Genomic DNA, 18170 nt, shown 5'->3' on the forward strand with positions numbered 1-18170 from the left:
TTGAAGCACCCCCCGGCCTCTGCCCTTTCTTCTCTCCAACATTTCCAGGTTCCAAAACTTCACCTGCCGTGGACAAACTTGATGTCGGCAAAGCTCTTTACTTATATGCACGAGGGCTGATGGATTACTGAGATTTACTGCATGCTTTAAATTCACTGCTTTTCCTATCCAGCAATTTAGCTGTAGCCCTGGATAGAGGTGATTTGTGTGATGCATCTTGCTCTACGTCTCACCTGACATTCTGCCTTTTTCATGACAGGTTGCTGAATGCTATAAAGCCAGGACTTGTTAAAAAGATCAATAGATTGCCTACCCCCATTGCAGGATTGGTGAGTATACAGAATTGAGATTTATTTTCCAATATTCCTTTGCTCTAATCCAAGGGTCATGACAATACCATTTATCACAGTTCTCTCCTGCAAAATATATTTCACCTGAATGAGGACGCAATGAATCCATTAGACCAAGAGGTCACTTAAAAATGAAAGATTACAGTGATACCTAAATGGCATCTTAATCTTTGTTTATGTTTTTTACATGAGTGATAAAGACCTTCATTTCTAAAGAGGTAAATTTGTTTTGGGGTGAGAGGCTAATAATTAGGTTGACCTCAGGGGAAGAATCTGATTTTAATTATGTTTTCTCATTTCAGTTCTTCCCTGCATTCCCCTGGAATGGAGGGGAGGGTGGGTAGACAGAAAGCAGCACTTCCATAATAAATGACTGTTCTAAATGTGAAAAATCTACATGGGTTTAAACACCACATTTGTAGACGGGCTATTCCGAAGATATAATGGGGCACTCAGGTGATCCAATGTTGTCTGGCAAACTGTTTAAATGAAGCCCTTGCCCTTCTGCACCCACCTACATGAGATCTATACAACTCACCTGTTCACACGCGGTCAGAAGCAGAGTATTTTTCATGCGTTGATATGTTTCATGACTCTCGGCAAGTAATTGTAATTGTTTAATCAATGTTGCCCTTTGTGTGGAAAAAGGAGAGAGGTGGAAGATCGGGAAGAGAACCAAGTCTTAGCTCTGGAAGGGACTTGGCAAATGCACGCACACACCACACACGTGCACACACACGCACACACACGTACACACACACTGCACACATGTGCATACACATATTGCACACACATGTGCACACACACACACTATACACACACTGCATGCACACACGTGCCTACACACTGCACACACACTGCATGCACACACATGCATACACACACTGCACACACACACCACACACGTGCATACACGCTGCACACACACTGCATGCACACACATCACACATGTAAATACACACACTGCACACACCCCACATGCACACACATGCATACACACACTGCACACACACCACACACGTGCATACATACACTGCACACACATGCATACACACACTGCACACACACCACACATGTGCATACACACACATACACACACACTGCACACATGTGCACACACACACTATACACACACCTCATGCACACACGTGCCTACACACTGCACACACACTGCACACACACTGCATGCACACACACCACACATGTGCATACACACACTGCACACACACATACACACACACACACCGTGGCTCACACACACTTCACACACACATGCATACACACACACACAGCACACACACTGCACACACACACACAAAGCCGAGGCCATGTGTGGCCTGGCAATAATTCACTGACTGTCTCTGCTGTGCCCGGCTCCTGTCCCTGTGCTTTTGCAGAAAGCAATGAGAAAAATGTCAGGAATTCGGGCAGGATCCTACGGAGTCTTTACCGATTGTTGTTAAAAAGTTTCTCAGCTGTATCATGATGACTAATTGAAATTAGATGTGACAAAAAAACAATTCTGTTGAGAACCATGCAGGTCCTGGTAGGAAGGTGCACAGTTTCAGCAAGTTTAACGGAATTGGTGTTTTCTTTAAGAATTGCTATTTCTGTGGTTGCATTTTCTTTCTCATGTTGGTAGGTGGTGAGTTGGTGATTTTAGTCATTAAAAATCCTCCTGAGTTTGTTTGTGAGAATTACGTAGCCGAGTTAATACACAGGTAAATAAATTTGGAAGGAATAGATTTGAATCACCTTACAAAATAAATAATCAACATATGGGTATTGTGTATATTATACATGTTAATGTGTGTATATTTTAATTATTTTTAAAACTCTTTATTACATTCACCATGTTAAAGATGTAGTTTTAATGATTCTGATGAATAACTGTTTGGCCCCAAGACTGTGGCATCCCCTGACCTTGAAGTTCTGGGGTTTAATGTTATAGAAGAAAACTTGCTGCATAAAGTTAAGAAAACGTCCGGGGAAAAACCCCGATGAGCAGAAACAAGCAGCTCCCGGTCTGGCAGCTAAAGAGAAAAGAGTTTTGAAACCTTAATTTAAGATGTGAATCATAAATACTTTTAGTAAAATTAGGTGTTTGGGGCACGTGCATTGATATTATTGCTTATTGCGGATCAAATGTTTCTTAGATCAAATTGCCTCTGTCCTAGCAGTCTGGCAATTTGGTGCAAGAAAGCAAGGAGGCCCCGTTGCTTTCCTTCCTTTATGGACTTGGCTTCTAATCTTTCTCTTTCTTTTCTTCATGTCGACTTCCTTTCCTCTTTGTCCTTTCCATTCTTTCTCCTTTATCTGCCCCTTTTCAACCAATACTTCCCCACTTGCCTTGATCCTATATTACTTATATCTTCTTTACTAATTCAATATCTTTCATCCAAAAAATACTTTCTTAAGTCCAGTCAATGCCTATAAAGGGTTCAGATGACAGTAGGTATCCTAATGGTGCCCCACGTAATCACAACGGTCCTAAGGCAACAATCTGACAAGTCCAGATTCAGGGGCACAGACACACCGCACCGCGGCTGGCCTGACTCCTTACCATTGTCAGGGTCCCTGAGACCCCGTTCTGTCCCCGAAAGCCTGGAAAACGCCTGTAGATTGAAGGAGACTAAGGGGATATGACAGCGGGATGCAGTGTATGATCCTTGATTGAGAAAAGGCGGCCATAATAGACATTACTGAGACAGTCGGAGCAACTTAGGTAGGAGTCTAGTGTCGGATAAGGGCATTCTCAGTGCTGGTGTCCCCGCCTGTGTGTGCAGGGCCGGACTCCTGCTCTGGGAGGTGCAAACGCTGCGGTACTTAGAGACGCAGCGTCGTGATGGCTACAGCCATCCTCAAAATGCTCAGCAAAGAGGCCTGTGCGTGTGACGTATAATTTTATATGCACACAGAGAGAGAGATGGATGGAAGGAAATGTGGCAAAAGGCTTTATCCAGATAGAGCGCACACAGGTGTCACAGTTCTAGTCTTGCAACTTTTTGGTAGGTTTGAAATTCTGCAATATAAAAAGTTGGGGATTAAATTAATTCCTATTTTTTGGAGGGGAGTAAGAGAACCTCAGAGAAGTAGAGGTTTAAGATGACAGAGACCACCTTGGGTTCGCAGAGGGGCAGCCTTTGTGTGAGTGTATTTTTCACAGGACATTTTCTTCTCCCTGGTGTTTATTGCGGTCAAGAAAGGGCCGATAGAGAATCCCCCAAATGCTTCCGGAGACTTCCGTGTCGGTCTGTACTTTCTCAGGGAGTTGATAGGCCATTGACCATGGATTGCTCAGGAAGTCCACAGGCGCGGGCCCACGGAGGTCTGCAAAGTGTGGCCAGGGGGTTTTCCGTGGCCAGAACCAAGCCTGTGCCTTAGTGGCCCGGTGCCGAGACGCCAATCCACTAAGATGGCCCAGCTGCTAGACTCGAACGTAAACAGAAGAGTGTGTTTTCATGTAGCGACCCCAATCACAAACACGTGTAGATTTACGGAGGCACGAGTAGCTGCATTTTAGCCCCTGCATTGAACGGTGGTTACAGAGAATTCAGGGCTGAAGGTGTTAAAACAAAGTAGCTGAAAATCATTTCCTGGCAAGAACGCACAGTTCTGGCTCTGTGTCTCTTCCGTGGCAATTGCTGACATGCGAAGCCGCGTGGTGACCGCCGGCAGATGCTGGCATTCTTTCCTAGGTGTGAGTGACGCTGGCAGCTGTCTCCAGAGAGAAGGACCTCAGAGTTAGGTCTTGGCGTACCGCAGGCTTTTGAAAATGCTGCCCTCAGTCTACTGGCTAGTCAGGATTGCACCCTCAAGCCACATCCTAAAACTCCGTGGTCATTAGAGATCACGCTAAATGTTGTTTCAGCCCAGGAACTTTGGGCTTTGTGCACAAGCCACGCATGTATGAAGTCCTTTCTTAGCATAGGAGTTTGGGGACTCAGCTTTTTCTTGCCTGGATTTTAACTGTGACAGCTGGGGTGTGTGCATGTGTGGGTACACGCATGCACATGTACACATGTGAAGTGTGGTTGGACATAGATGCTGTGTGGGGTCCCGCCCCAGGGTACCGAACCTTCCTAGAGCTGGCATGAAATACCTGCTTGATCTTTCATGTGAGCCCGTGAGGATGAAAGAGATCTGAGAAAAAGAGAGTTTTATAGGTGAAGAACGTCCTAGATATGTTTGTTTTACAGATGAGGATGTATGGATTCATAAAGGGGAAGTTTTTTGCCCCAAATCAGACAAACGGTAAAAGCTGGGATGAGTCTCGTGTCCCGGCACCCTCCTCCTTGGTGGTCCTGTAGCCATATGTTCCTGCTGAAGATGGGGCACGTGTCATGGCCAATTATGTCACCTCCGGTGAAAAAGAGAGGAAGACAGAGACTCCTGTTTAAGTTCGTCTTTTTTTCCTTCCTTTTGGCCAATACCTTCAAAATGCCTTTCTGAGCTCTGCGAAAGGCCTCGCTTTACGGAATGTCACTCGGGCTGAGTGAAGCTTGGTAGCATGGAGCAGGTGACTGGTAGAACTAACCCACCACCCAAGCAGTAGGATTGAGACGAGGAGATATGACTTGCTTGTCCCCAAATGTAAGATGCCATCAATGACAAGAACACACCATTTTTTATAGTGTAACTAATTTTAAGAAGTTGACAGTTCAATTATGACACGATGCTATGACACCAGCCACGGAAAGATGCATGTTTACTTCAGAGGTAAGAAAGTGTACGTCTGAGAATTGATGAAACACAATAAATAGTGTTAGAGAGACGACATGTACATTTTGGACTTTAGCAGCTTGGAGGAGACTGATGCCATTAATAGGAATCACGGGAGCAGAGGAATGAGAAATGGCTCCAAGAGAAAAGGCAAATTCTCTTTTGGACATGCTGAGTTGGCTGCTCTAGGAGGTGTTTTTATGCAGATGTCTGGCAGGCTAGTGGACATGCTGGTTTGGAACTCAGGGAAAAAGATTAAAAAATTGGGCTAGGTTAATGAGTGGATTATTTTGAAGTTAAATCTTTATGCCTAAGTATATATGAAGATAAATTATTTCTTTTTCTATAACCACAAACTGTGAAGTTCCCCCTGCCCCAAACTGTAGTCTTATCTCTGGAGTGTTTGATCTACACTGGCAGGGACCGAGGGAGAGAGCGAGGCATGATTAGAGGGGCTTGAGACCACCGGAGACGTCATTAGCAATTGCACCTAGATCTGGAAATCACGACAAATAACAGCTTAGATCTTCGTACAACTGACAAGTCATTGAGATATAACATCCTCCCAATCTTGTACCCTGCAGCCTCTCTTATACCCCTGGGTATTTCACTCTGAGTACTGGTTGAGTTTATTAGTCGGCTCGAGCTGCCGTAACAAAGCACCACGAACTGGGTGGCTGAAAAAACAGAAATTTATTTTGTCAATTCTGGAGACTGGAAGTCCAGGATGAAGGCGTGAGCAGAGCTGATTTCTTCCGAGGCCTCTCTCCTTGGCTTGCAGAGAGTCTTTCCTCCGTATATGTCTGGGTCCACAATTTTTTCTTTATGTAAGGACACTGTCATATTGGACTGGGACCCGCCCAGGGGACCTCATATAACTTAATGAGCTCTTTAGAGTCAATACAGGCACATTCTGAGTTCTAGGGGGCTGGGACTTCAAATACAAATTGGGGTGGGGAGAGGATGCAATTTAGCCCCTAGCAGCGGGCGAGCTCGCCAAGCACTTAATTTCTCATTCACATGTGTGTCGAATGCCTGCACTTGCTAGCTGGAGTCTAATATCCTCTTTATGCACCACAAATTATTTTTCCAAGCTTGTTTCCATACCTATTTTGTGTCTCTGCAGAGGTGGAAGGTTATATATAGCAGCAATACAGCCGTGCTGCAAAGCTTTTTTTCCCCCCCTTTAGGTTTTTTTTTTTTTTTCCTTTCCTGTTCCTGAAAAAAAAAAAAAAAAATGCCATTCTTTGCAGAAAGAAATCACTTGTTCTCCCTGATCCTTCATTTGTGACATTACATCAGTTCCTCACTTTTTTCCCTTAGGAATAGACCTTCAATTAGGAACTGTGAGGAAAAAATAAATAATAGCAGGAAACACATATTTCAGCCTAAGTTTTACTTCTTTTTTTCATAGTTATAGCTTCCCTAGAGAAGAAATTTCTGAGTAACTAATTCTTAGCATGAACTCCCAACGGACGCTTGTAGGGATTCTATCTTTTGAAAATAGGAAAAAATTTCACCAAATATTTGAAAGCATCGTAGGAAATAGGAGGCCAAGCTAAGCTGAACTAGCAGTTCTCCTAAAATGTCTCTTCCTCTGAGATTGTTTTTATAGGAAGTTTGTCCTGGCAAGCGTTTCAAAAGAGCTTGCTAGACACCTCTCTGGTAATTAGCTGGTTCCTGCTAGAATCCTTGGTCTACGCTCCTCTCAAATGGGTGCAAAAATGGGTTTCTCCCTCTGTCATTCTGTCCACAATATAAAATACGGGATTCCTGAGTAAATCGATATTTACCTTTTCTAAAATTTTGCTTTATTCAGTGTAAAGTTTTGGTTTGACGTAAACATAAATTTTTTAAAAAATAGGATAATTGAGATAACGTTAGGAGCGTGGTACTTTGCCTCAGCAGTCTTCCTCACAGAAACTGACAATCCCAGTCAAGCCATGAAAAAAATGTCAGACAAACCCAGATTGAGGGACATTCTACAAAATACCTGAGCAATACTCTTCAAAACTGTCAAGATCATCAAAAACAAGGCAAATCTGAGAAACAAGGAAAGTCCAGAGGAAGCTGAGAAGACATAATAACTAAACATAAAATATCCTGGATGGGGTCTCAGAACACAAAAAGTACATTATGGGAAAACAAATGAAATCCATAGCAGAATACATATGTCTGTTCATTAATTGTGATACATGCACCATAGAAATGTAAGATGCAAGGTGTGAGTTACACTGAAACTCTGTATCACTTCTGTGATTTTCTGTAAATCTAAAAACTATCTAAAATAAAAAGTTCACTTAAAAGTTGAATGGTTGACAATAAAGATAAAAGAGCCTAATGCAAAGAAATTACGAAACAGGAGAGGAAATGCAGGTGTCATTAATAGATATTAAATGTCAACCCACCATTTGCTGTATTGGTATCAAAACATGGCAGGATACCAGTGAGTCACTTGCTGACAATCTAATAAACTTCCATACATGATGAATTGATTGCAAATGCTGTGTTTTATAGCATTTGAAAATTCCAAATGGTAACTCCACACACAATGTTTCTGCTCACATATTTCAGGATCCCGCTTTTAAAATCTGCACAAAGAAATATTTCACGTCCTTTAGGGAGGTAAAATAAAAAAACAACAGGTGGAAAATGGATTTTGCAGTAGCACGAACAGCCATAACCATAAATACTAGTTTCTCAGAATTATACCGGCCGAGGATGGTAAACACATTAATCACCCAGCAGGACAGAAATTCCATTCTCAGATGCCATCTCCATCTCAGGCACAAAGATTAAATGCTTCCATTTAAATTCAAAACACTGAGTGGATGCGACGATCCCTTATTTTCGTGGGATCCACGGATTGACTTAGCCAGTTTCCTCATCTGTAAAATGGGGTTCACAAGTCTCATCTCAGCATTGTGGGAGGAAAAGAAATGACTTACATGAAGTACCTAATGTGGTGCATGGCACATAGTATGTCTTCAATATATTGTAGCTGTGCTGCTTGTTACTAGTATTTATTATGCTCATGAGTTTATGATGGCCTTAGAGTTTCACAGCTGGAAGCCACTGAGAGATTTATTTTTGAATCATCCTGATTTCACAAACAAGGAAACCAACACTCAGACAGCAGTAACTTGCCCTGGGGTCATTGCAGCCACTTCGTTCCGGAGTTGGGACTTGAGTTCTTGTCCCTCAGGTCCCACTTGGCTGCTTCCTCCAGATCCAGACTGACTGGCAGTGCTGCCAGCCTACTACGCGCGGCGGCTGTGGCAAAGCTGTGCTGCAGAATTCCACGTGGGCATCTCCTCCCCGTTCCCAGAGGAGCAGAGTCCCCGCCTCCCTCCCCAGCCCGTGTGGCCGTCGGCTCTCCCAGTCCGTCCCCTGCTCACAGCACCAGCATTTCAGCTCCTGCAGGCTGCGTGGTCGGAGCAGGGGTGGCTGGCGAGGACGCTCGGGGAGCGGGATGTGAGGACATCGGAGGCTGTGTCCGGCTGTCTCGCGGCAGAGGGGACAGATGCCCCTCCTGTCCCCCAGGGCGGGCGCGCTGGACCTCACTGCGGAGAGCGAGGACGTGTGAGGGTGAGTGCTTGCCTGTGGATGTCCCCGAGAGAAGGAAGGAAGCTGTTTAGATTTTAACCCATGGTTGAAAACAGAAGTTAGTTTTTTATGCGCTTCATGGCATGGCTAAACTAATACCAGAATCACTTTCCTTTGGATTCACCTGCTTCCCTGATACTTTTACCACCTGTTGCTTTTAACGAAGCTTTTTGAAAATTCCCTAAGGAAAGCGTTGTCTTTTAATTTTCGGGGGTGTGGCGGAAGACGCATAGCCACATTCGTTTAGTGACAATAAGGAGGATTTTCCAAGAATTCTGTGGGTGAGACGCAACTCTGTCGTGTCTTAACGGTTTGTGCCAGCAGCCCAGTGTCCCTCGCAGCCCGCGTGTCCCCGGGAGTTGTGGCTGTGTCCGCGGCAGGTGCTGCTTCCCCTGAGCCGTCTCACGCCGCCCCCTTGACCCCTCCGCCCTCTCTTTCCTAAAAGTCTCTGCTTCCTAAAATGAGGAGGGAGGAGTGCGGAGAAAGCTGGGAGCAGAGAGGCGGCGGCGGGTCTGGACTCGGGGCTGCTTGTCCCCGAGCCACGCGGTCCTTCCTGGGCAGCGTCCGCTGCAGCCGGGAGGGACGGGGCCGTTCCTGGACAGTTGTCTAGTAAAACCCCGTGAGAGCTGGCCGGACACAGCCCTCCGTGGCCCGGGCTATCCGGGGAGACGTTCCCGAGTCCCATTTGCGAGGCTGGGCGCACAGCCGCGCTCAGGCGGAGCCCGCGGGCGCGCGGGGAGATGGTTCGTCTTCGAGGATCGGAAGATCCGTGTTCATCCCGGTTGTCCGGCCGGCTCCTCGTTCCCGCCCTCTCGCCCAGCGGCTGCCGGGTGCCCCGCGGTGCTGCCACGGCCACGCGACTCGGGAGTCGGGAACTCCTCTCCGGCCGTTCCCGGCGCGGCCGGCTCAGCGGCCCCAGGAGGAGGGGACGGTCCCCGGGGCCACGGCGTGGGGGGCCAAGCCTTGTTCTCGGGGGCCTCCTGGGTTCCCGCCGCTCTCCCGGCCTCTGTGCCAGGGCTGCAGGGCGGCCGGGCAGCCACGGCGCTTCCAGCCTCGCAGACCTTCCCCGGGAGGACGGGGCGAGGCCACGGCGCTGTCCTGACGGCTCAGCAGGGCGTGGGACAGTCCCCGGCGGTCTCCTCAGTCTCATGCAAGGGCAGCAAGGGGCTTCCTGACACCGTTTCACTCGTCTCCCTGTTTCCGTTCGGTTCTGTTCTAACTGTGCCGTTCCAGGCGGTCGCATGTTCCCTCCCGGTTCTTGCTCGAGCCCCAAGGAACGCAGAGAGGATAGTGATGGTTTTCTGTAACAAGAAAGTTTAAAAGATAAACTTTTGTTGGCCGTGCCCTGCAAACACCGTAAAGGGCACGACTTGAAAACTCACTGCAGTTTCCCGGCCCCTCCTCGGGCCGACCCCAGGGCTGACATCTGAACACCCGGCCTCAGCCAGGCTTGCGGCGTGAGCCGGGTCCTGCCCGCTCTGTGCCAGGCGGAGGTCGCTGTGTCGGGTTTCTCTCCTCCTCTCGTTGTACATCCTGGAATGTTCTCCCTGCCCTGAATCTGCCAGAGCCTTTTCTTGATAGAATCTCGTTTCATCTTCCTCATTTCTGTTTCAATTTTTCACTCCCAGAAAAACCAGCCAGCCTCAGAAGTTTCCAATTTGTGATGTTATTTACAGGGCTGCTGCTACAGTTTGCTTTCAGGAGGATGGAAAAGCTTAGAGAATTTTTGGACGTGTGCGTGTACATGTATAATTTTTTCTGAGAAATGACTATTGGCAGGAGGTTTCTGCTCTCAAATTATTCAATCTAGGTAACCAAGTACTAAAAAAATTTAAATATTCGAATTTAGCACTAAAAACTTGTAGGAAGAAAAAAATTACCTAAGAGAAAAATTGATGTAAGTAGACTTGTAGAAAGAAAGAAAGAGAAAAATGATTAGCGACTGAGCATCTTTTGCTTTCTGATTTTTTTTTTTTGCCTTTAAATAGCTTGAGGTACCTGCTGCCCGAGTTGACCTGTTTTCCTTGTTTCTGTCTTCCTCCATTTCCTTAAAGCAAATATTTTCAAGGAGTATTCTACACTGATTCCTCAGTTGTTTCCAGAAAGCCATCCATCACGGTAGCTCACACTATTGTACCACGAAGGAACCCGATCTAGGCATTTCCTTAAGTCAGAGGATGGTCTGGTGTCAGGGCAGCTGTCAACAGTGAGAGAGAAAAACGTGCCATGTGGTGCTTGTACCAGTCAACTCCAACGCAATGAAAATAAGAACTGAACAAATTGTCAAATAGCCCTACCATTATTTTTAAAGAATGATCTGTTTTGTTGGTGACAAACCAATTACCGTATATAATAGTCAAGGGGTCTGTTCACTTTCAAGCAATAAGTAACTTGCTTCTCTTTCTTACCATCAACACGGTTTTTGGTGAATGGTGTGTTGGTTTGGTGAAAGCACAAAATGTGTGATATGTGGGGAAGAACGTAACCCGTGGGACTAAGTCTGAGAGACGTGGGGGTTAGTTCTATTGGTACATCCAGCACTTTCTTCCCCCATAAGGAGTGTTTGTCCCTAAGACAACTCATGTCTTGCAACGCACAGAATGTCTAACTCAGTTAAGGTATTTAGTTTATATTATAAATATACATATATTTTATATAGTTTTAATATAAGTATATCAACTTCTATTTATAGATTTGAATATAAAAACATAAAATATATGAAACATGTTTGAGTGTGTTGTTAGGGACATCTTTGAGTGCCTATAAAGATAGTGTCTTGATCCTAACAGAATTTGTATTTAAGAAAGTTGGATTTTTCATGAGATTTACTCAGGTCAGACTATAGGCCAAGTTTATCATATATGACAACTAAACCTCAGGCCTATTCTGCCCCCAGTTGAAGCTTTCTGCTTTGTGTTTGTGCACAAGGATGAAGGCTAACACACCATCCAATAGACTGACATCCGGCCTCCTGGTGGTTCTGTCTGGGTTGTGACTATCACTGATGGAGCAACACGTTGTCACTGTCTTAGTTCTTCCGTCCAGGTCTCAGCCCCCTGGTCCAGCCTCTCAGCCCCAGAGCAGTAGCACAACCCAACCCTGATGTCTTGGCCGGGTTTCTGATATGAAAACAAAGGTGTTTCTGTGTTATCCTTTTACAGAGAGCATGTGGTGTGTATTTATTTTGTGATAGGTTTTTATCACTTGGGAGAAAGATGTCCCTGTGTCCTAAGTGAATGGTCACTTCACCCCATCATTCTGCAGATTCTAATTGGTTTTTTGTTTTGCTTTTTTTTTGGCATGAGTGAGAGATTTGGGGTCATGCTCACAAGCCTGCCATGAAAATCTTCCTTCTTTAGATGTTGACGTCTACATTTTTGTCTGAAATTCAACCTTTCCACCTCTGGGCAGCTCTCCTGCATTACAACACGGGGACTCTCAGTCTGACATCTCACACTCCCCTTCCTTGCTTGGAGCCTCCCAAGCTCTGACCCTACAATTACGCTGGATGTTTCAGTGCTGTGCTTTGGCTCGTCAGGGGCCAACTGAAAGATAAACTGCAATTAAATAAAGCTGTGACCCTTTTGAGAACAAATGGAGCTGTCGAAAGAGTTTTAGAACATAGCAGCTCCTTGGAAGACTGTGAACATGCTTGAACCCTGTGACTGCAAGTGAATTTTCTCCTCTGTGTGTGTGTGTGTGTGTGTGCACTGCAACTTTTTGAGAAGAACCTCAGTAGCAAGATATTTGAAGGCTTTTGTGTTCTTAACCCTGCAAGGTTTTTCTTGGCAGGACTTGAAGAAAACGTAGCTGCCGTCTATTTTCCACCCCTGCTGAAGGGGAGCAGTCGATTCTGGGAGGCTCTGGAGGGGCAGGAAGACGCCCGCAGAGGAGAGAGAGCCCGGGGGCCTGTGGGTGCCCAGTGGCTCCCTAGTTGCTCTGTTACCTAGTTACTTGGTTACTCTGTTACCTAGTTACCTGGTTACTCTGTTACCTAGTTACCCAGTTACTCTGTTACCTAGTTACCTGTTACTCTGTTACCTAGTTACCCAGTTACTCTGTTACCTAGTTACCTGGTTACTCTGTTACCTAGTTACCCGGTTACTCTGTTACCTAGTTACCTGGTTATTCTGTTACCTAGTTACCCGGTTATTCTGTTACCTAGTTACCTAGCTATTCTGTTACCTAGTTACCTGGTTACTCTGTTACCTAGTTACCTGGTTATTCTGTTACCTAGTTACCTAGCTAGTCTGTTACCTTGTTACCTAGCTATTCTGTTGCCTAGTTACCTAGTTACCTAGCTAGTCTATTACCTTGTTACTTAGCTATTCTGTTGCCTAGTTACCTAGTTACCTAGCTAGTCTGTTACCTAGTTATTCCATCGCATTCGGCCTCCTCCCCAAGCAAGCCCAAGTCTTTCTTTTCTTTGCATCATTTCTCACGAGTCCTCATGGCTCTGGGGATGTCACACTGGGGCCCAGCCTGGACCACACACACATCTCCTGTTGCCACCACAGTTATCCCAACACTGGGACAGCCCTGCTGCTGTTAGGATGGCTGTGCTTCCCGGGGAGCCTCAGTTTTCCATGCCGGGGCAGCTTCTGAGGATAGCGCAAGCTTTGCTGTCATGGGTTTAGCCTTCAGGGACTCCCCGACTTGCCTAAGTTCCCTCCTGGGTCCTTGAGCTAAACTCTGGTTGCCGAGTGATGAAGATGCAGTGATTTGCATTGGTCTCTCTTCCCTTTTCTGTCTTTCCTGTTTCCATCCTGAAAGCCACCACTCCGAGCTGGCTAATTAACGCCTGTGGGGACTTCAGTGTACAGGACAGGTTACTGTGACTCCTTTGTACGACCACAGAGTTACTGCCAATACAGGGCAAAACTGATTTTGTTCACCGGACTGAATTTCAGGGTGCTGTGGGTTGGAATGCTAAGAAAAACTTAAGAGGTATTTTTAGCAAAATGAAATATTTTGATGCCTATCTCTCACCTGAAAATTTTCCCAGATTTGCTGTTTCTACATTTTTAGCAGCTTCACAAAGGGGTATTGTATTTGAGTCGGAAGAGAAAAATATTTTTATTTCCTGACCTTGACGTTTAGTGGAATTGATAAGAAAGCATCAAGGCTCTTGAGTTCTGGATCCTCCCACAAAAAAAACACATTATGTAAGAAAGAACTTGAGTGTTTTTTTTCCTGTTTGTCAGTACGAGGCAGAGTTACTGTGGAAAGTGAAGGGCAGTGATCGGCAGGGATGAAAAACAAAGACTTTGTTAGAAAATCGCAGCAGTAGTGACTGGCAGCTGCCACGTCACGTGGCTCTAACTTAACGTTGACTTTGATTGATGACTTTTACCTTCTCTCCCCGTGACAGTCGACAGGCTTCTTTACTCGTGTGTATTCCCGAAAAGAAACTGTTGCAACTTGAGTGGTAGGATGTTGGAACTACCAGTGTTTTATTAAATGGTTACGTAATCAATAAATGAGTGTCTGATAGTCTTTTACAGTTGATCAAAAAATATTCATTAAAAAAAGTCATGGGTTGTACTTTCCAAAAAGTCAGGTAAACACAGAGCTTATGTATGTAAGCAGCTGGAGGACAAGACGATGTATTCAGTCAAGAATATCCATTTCATTTCATACTTATTGGCAGTTTGATTTTTTGGGCCATCGTTTAGATGGCCTGACTGGTAGGTTGGTTAAATTTGCCAGGATGAAATATTAACAGTGGATTGAATGCTTTATAGAGAAATGAGAAATGATTCCTGCTTGGTCTTGTTCCTTCATTCACCAAGATTTCCCAGAGTTTGTCAACAGATTGCTAAGCAGACATTCGCTGATACATTGTTACCATGTAACAAACTGCCTTCCATGTACGGTAGAATGAAGTCCTCATCAGTGTATATTTTTTTAAAAAGTAAAAATAGTCCCTAGACAGCTGTGTATGTTGTTCTGTTAGACTTTTCTGTCTATGGAATTAAATCAATACGGGTTTTTTAATTTTTCCCTCAACTTTCTTCTTTCTTTCTCCTCTTTAACCGCATCGTCCAGTCTCTTTGCTCCTGAGTCATTCAGGCTCTTTGACCGCACTCTTCGTGCTTGATTTACTGTTCCACCTCGCATGTTATTCCAGGCAATGAGCGTGTTGCTTCCTCTCTGATAGATACCAAAATAGCAGCGAGCTTTAGCACGATCAGAGCAAAGATGATTGTCCTGGGTCAGCCCTGTCCTTCCTCTAGCTCAGCTCAGGGTTCTGTTGGCCACAGAAATGCCAAGGATTCCACGTCCTTCATCTGTATAATTTCCTTCAGGAATTTCTATTTTATTTTTGCCTGAACAAATGGTCATTCTATATATTCAGGGAGTGCAGTGTGATATTGTGACATATGTAAACATTGTGGAATGATTAAATCAGGCTCATTATCATACCTGTCACCTCACATGCTTATTTCCTTGTGAAGAGAACTTTTAAAGTCTGCTCTTCTAGCAATTTTGAACTATACATGATTACTAACTGTAGTTGCCGTGTGTGCAATGAGATCCTGAGACCCTGTTCCTCCTGCTTAACTGGAATTTTGCAGCTTTGACTGACATTCCCTTTCCACGCCCACCGCTCACCTCCTGCCCAGCCTTTGGGAACCTCCAGTCTGCTCTCTATTTCTATGAGTTTGGCTTTTTTAGGTTCCACATGTGAGTGAGATTGTGCGGTATTTGTCTTCGGGTGCTTGTTATTTTCCAAGATGTTGACTGCAGAGTCCCTGCTTCATCTCCTGGCTCAGACCCTTCGCACCTAGGTGACCGTGGGCCAGTTGTTTAACTGTGTTCTCTGTGTTGCCTTTTTCATCTGTGGAATGAGGATTCACTATAGCACTGACTTTATAAGGTTGTTGTGAGGATTAAACGAGCTAATATACGTGCAAAGCTACTAGTGCCTTTACCTGGTGCACAACGGAGGCTCAGAGAAAGGTGACCACAGCAGTGGTGTCGGTGCAAGCATTAATGTCACTCACGTCCTTCCCCGAACCTCTATTTCCTCATCTGTAAAATGGCCCAATAATGGTACCCAAAGCATTAATTTGTGAGGAATGAAGGTAAATGGATCAACCTAGTGTGTTGTCTGGCATCTCATAAGCTCAGTGGATGGTGATGGGCACTTTTGCAGTCTTGCAGGTGAGATCATTGCACTTCTGTTTATCTCTACCCTTTGTGTAAGGCGCACACTGCAAGCCGTTAACCTCCTGCAGGTCCTGAAGCTAAACCAGCCCCAAGTTGCTCTGAGCCACCACTTGCTCTTCTGTTTCTATTTCTCACTGGTAGAATGAGAGTGTTGAACTAAGTATGTGGAATAGTTTCTTCCATTAAAGCTTTTTAGCAATGACCATGTCGCTCAACCATTTTTAAAAATACCTGTTAATGAGAAACTCATCCAAGAGAACTTCTTTGCCTGCCCCCAATCACAAACCTCACTAAATTAGTCTCTTTAGTCTCTAGGTAAATTTCCTCATAATCAAAAAATTGGGCTGTTTAGTTTGATTAATGACGCCATCAACTGGCCCAATCTCAAGGCATAATTGATCAGTCTACTATTCCCCAAAGTCATTCTTATTTCCTATGGTTATATTTTTAATTTATAAACCCTTGGCCAGGTTCACCAAAAATTAAATCCTGATGCCTTCCAGATACACGTTCCATGCACCGAGGAGCCGTGTGCAATTCTGTTCCTTTCCCAGGGGCTGCCCTCCCCTTGCCCCAGCCCCCACATCCCCACCTCGGCTCTTTCCTTTTGGAGAAGAGTCGTGAAAAACTGGTTTCCATTATAACACGGTCACCCCTGGAGACGGAAGGCGAAGCATGCAGTGAGCTTTCAGGCCAAGAACACGGGACTGGAAGCCCCAAGACCCGGGTTGCAGTCCAAGCTCTCTCTGCCTGCAGAGCAGAGGGGCCTTGAGAAGGAGACTTTCTGTGGCTTCATTTAGTCCTTTGCTTGCCCACTTGTGAAATGAAAGACAAGGCTGAATGATTTCTGTGACCTTTGTACCTGTGAAGAGTTATGGTCCCTAAACCCTCCCATTTTGTCCTGAACTGTTGATGTCGACTGCCTTTTACTCAGTACCCGCGATACACCAGACATCATTCTAATACTGGTTAACACTGACGTGCTGATTAGATGCCAAGCACTTTATATCTATTATTTCCTCCTCACGATAACCCAACAAGGTAGATGCAACTAGTGTCCTGCTGTTACAGCTGAGGAAACCGAGACACAGGGACGTTAGGTCCGTGCTCAGGGCTGTGCACTGAACGGGGGTAGAGCCAGAGTTGGAATCCAGGAGTCCGATGCCGTGCCCTTGCCCTTGGTCATTTTATCACATGACACTTCTAAGCACTTTTTTTTTTCCCTTTTCCTCTCCACGACAATGCTCAGAAGGACATAATAGTCCCCTCATTTTAAAAGAGAAGCGCAGGGAGGCCAACAATGTGGGCAAAGTGACCCAGCCAGTGTGGAGGAGCTGGGATCCAACCCGAGCCTGGCTCTTAAACACGGTGTGGCCTCTCCCTGCTCTCACGGGCACCACGGTGCGTTGGTGCAGGGCCAAGTGTGGTACGGTTTAAGAATATAGATGCTTTTGCCTTTCGTTTAACTTTTTTAAGCATGTAAGACAGAAGCTTTGCTGGATTTACTTGGAGAAACAGATGTGAGTCACTTTGTAATCGACACATTATACGTAGATAGATTCCTTTTATGTAGGAAGATGTTACAGTTTAATGTAGTTCCTGTCTCATTTGTCTTATATTTTAAATAAGGCTGTCTGAAATAATAAATCATTGTGTACCCAAATTGCCATAGATGGCAATAGATAGCCAATATCCTTGGTGTGCCTGTCATTACTTGTGTCCTCTCTCTCTCTCTCTCTCCCTGCTATTTAAAAATTGATTCGCTGTTTACAGGAAGGTGACTCAAAATTTTATCTAGACTCTGATTGGTTAATTTTGTGTCGTATGTCTGACGTGTAGCAAGTGCTCAATTAATACCTATTAACTGAATCAGTAGGGAAAAAAATATGATACCGTTAGCTCACTGTACTCTCCTAGGTATTCAAAAATGAAGCTTCCACTTTCAGAATGATCTGGAATAAATGACTCAAGGCCGTCTCATCTCACCCTCTCTGGGTGCATCAAGTTGGAATCAATCACACACCACTTGGCCTGAAATTCCAAGTAATACTTGACAAGAAGTGGGCAGGAGTTGTTCCCCTGCTTTTTATTGTTTGTGTAAATATTCAGTGTCATGGCAACAAAAAACTAACAGCCAGATGAAGAACAGAAACATATGGAGAAGTGAAGACAACCTTGAAAAACAGGATATTTGAAAGAAATGCTTTGGCTCCTCTTAACATGAGTATATTGCTAACATGGTTTAATGTGTTTCTGGGTAAAAGTACAAGTATTGAGTAAAAATACAAGATTAAAGAATTACTAAGATTAGAGAGTTAG

At 44.9% G+C, this 18170-nt stretch overlaps 1 protein-coding gene across 8 annotated transcripts in view; it reads left to right on the forward strand.

Annotated features, from left to right (window-relative positions):
- Positions 1-18170, forward strand: part of LIMCH1 (LIM and calponin homology domains 1) — a 235436-nt gene that overhangs the window by 101614 nt on the left and 115652 nt on the right. The window contains exon 3 of one of the 8 annotated variants that reach the window (XM_045531728.1): positions 260-329. The exons of the other annotated variants lie outside the window; for them this stretch is intronic. Within the exon in view, the coding sequence (XP_045387684.1) occupies positions 260-329 (70 nt within the window). The remainder of the gene's footprint in view (positions 1-259; positions 330-18170) is intronic. 8 annotated transcript variants of the gene reach the window in all.

Source organism: Lemur catta, chromosome 19 (assembly GCF_020740605.2).
Source record: "Lemur catta isolate mLemCat1 chromosome 19, mLemCat1.pri, whole genome shotgun sequence".
Lineage (NCBI taxonomy): Eukaryota > Metazoa > Chordata > Mammalia > Primates > Lemuridae > Lemur > Lemur catta.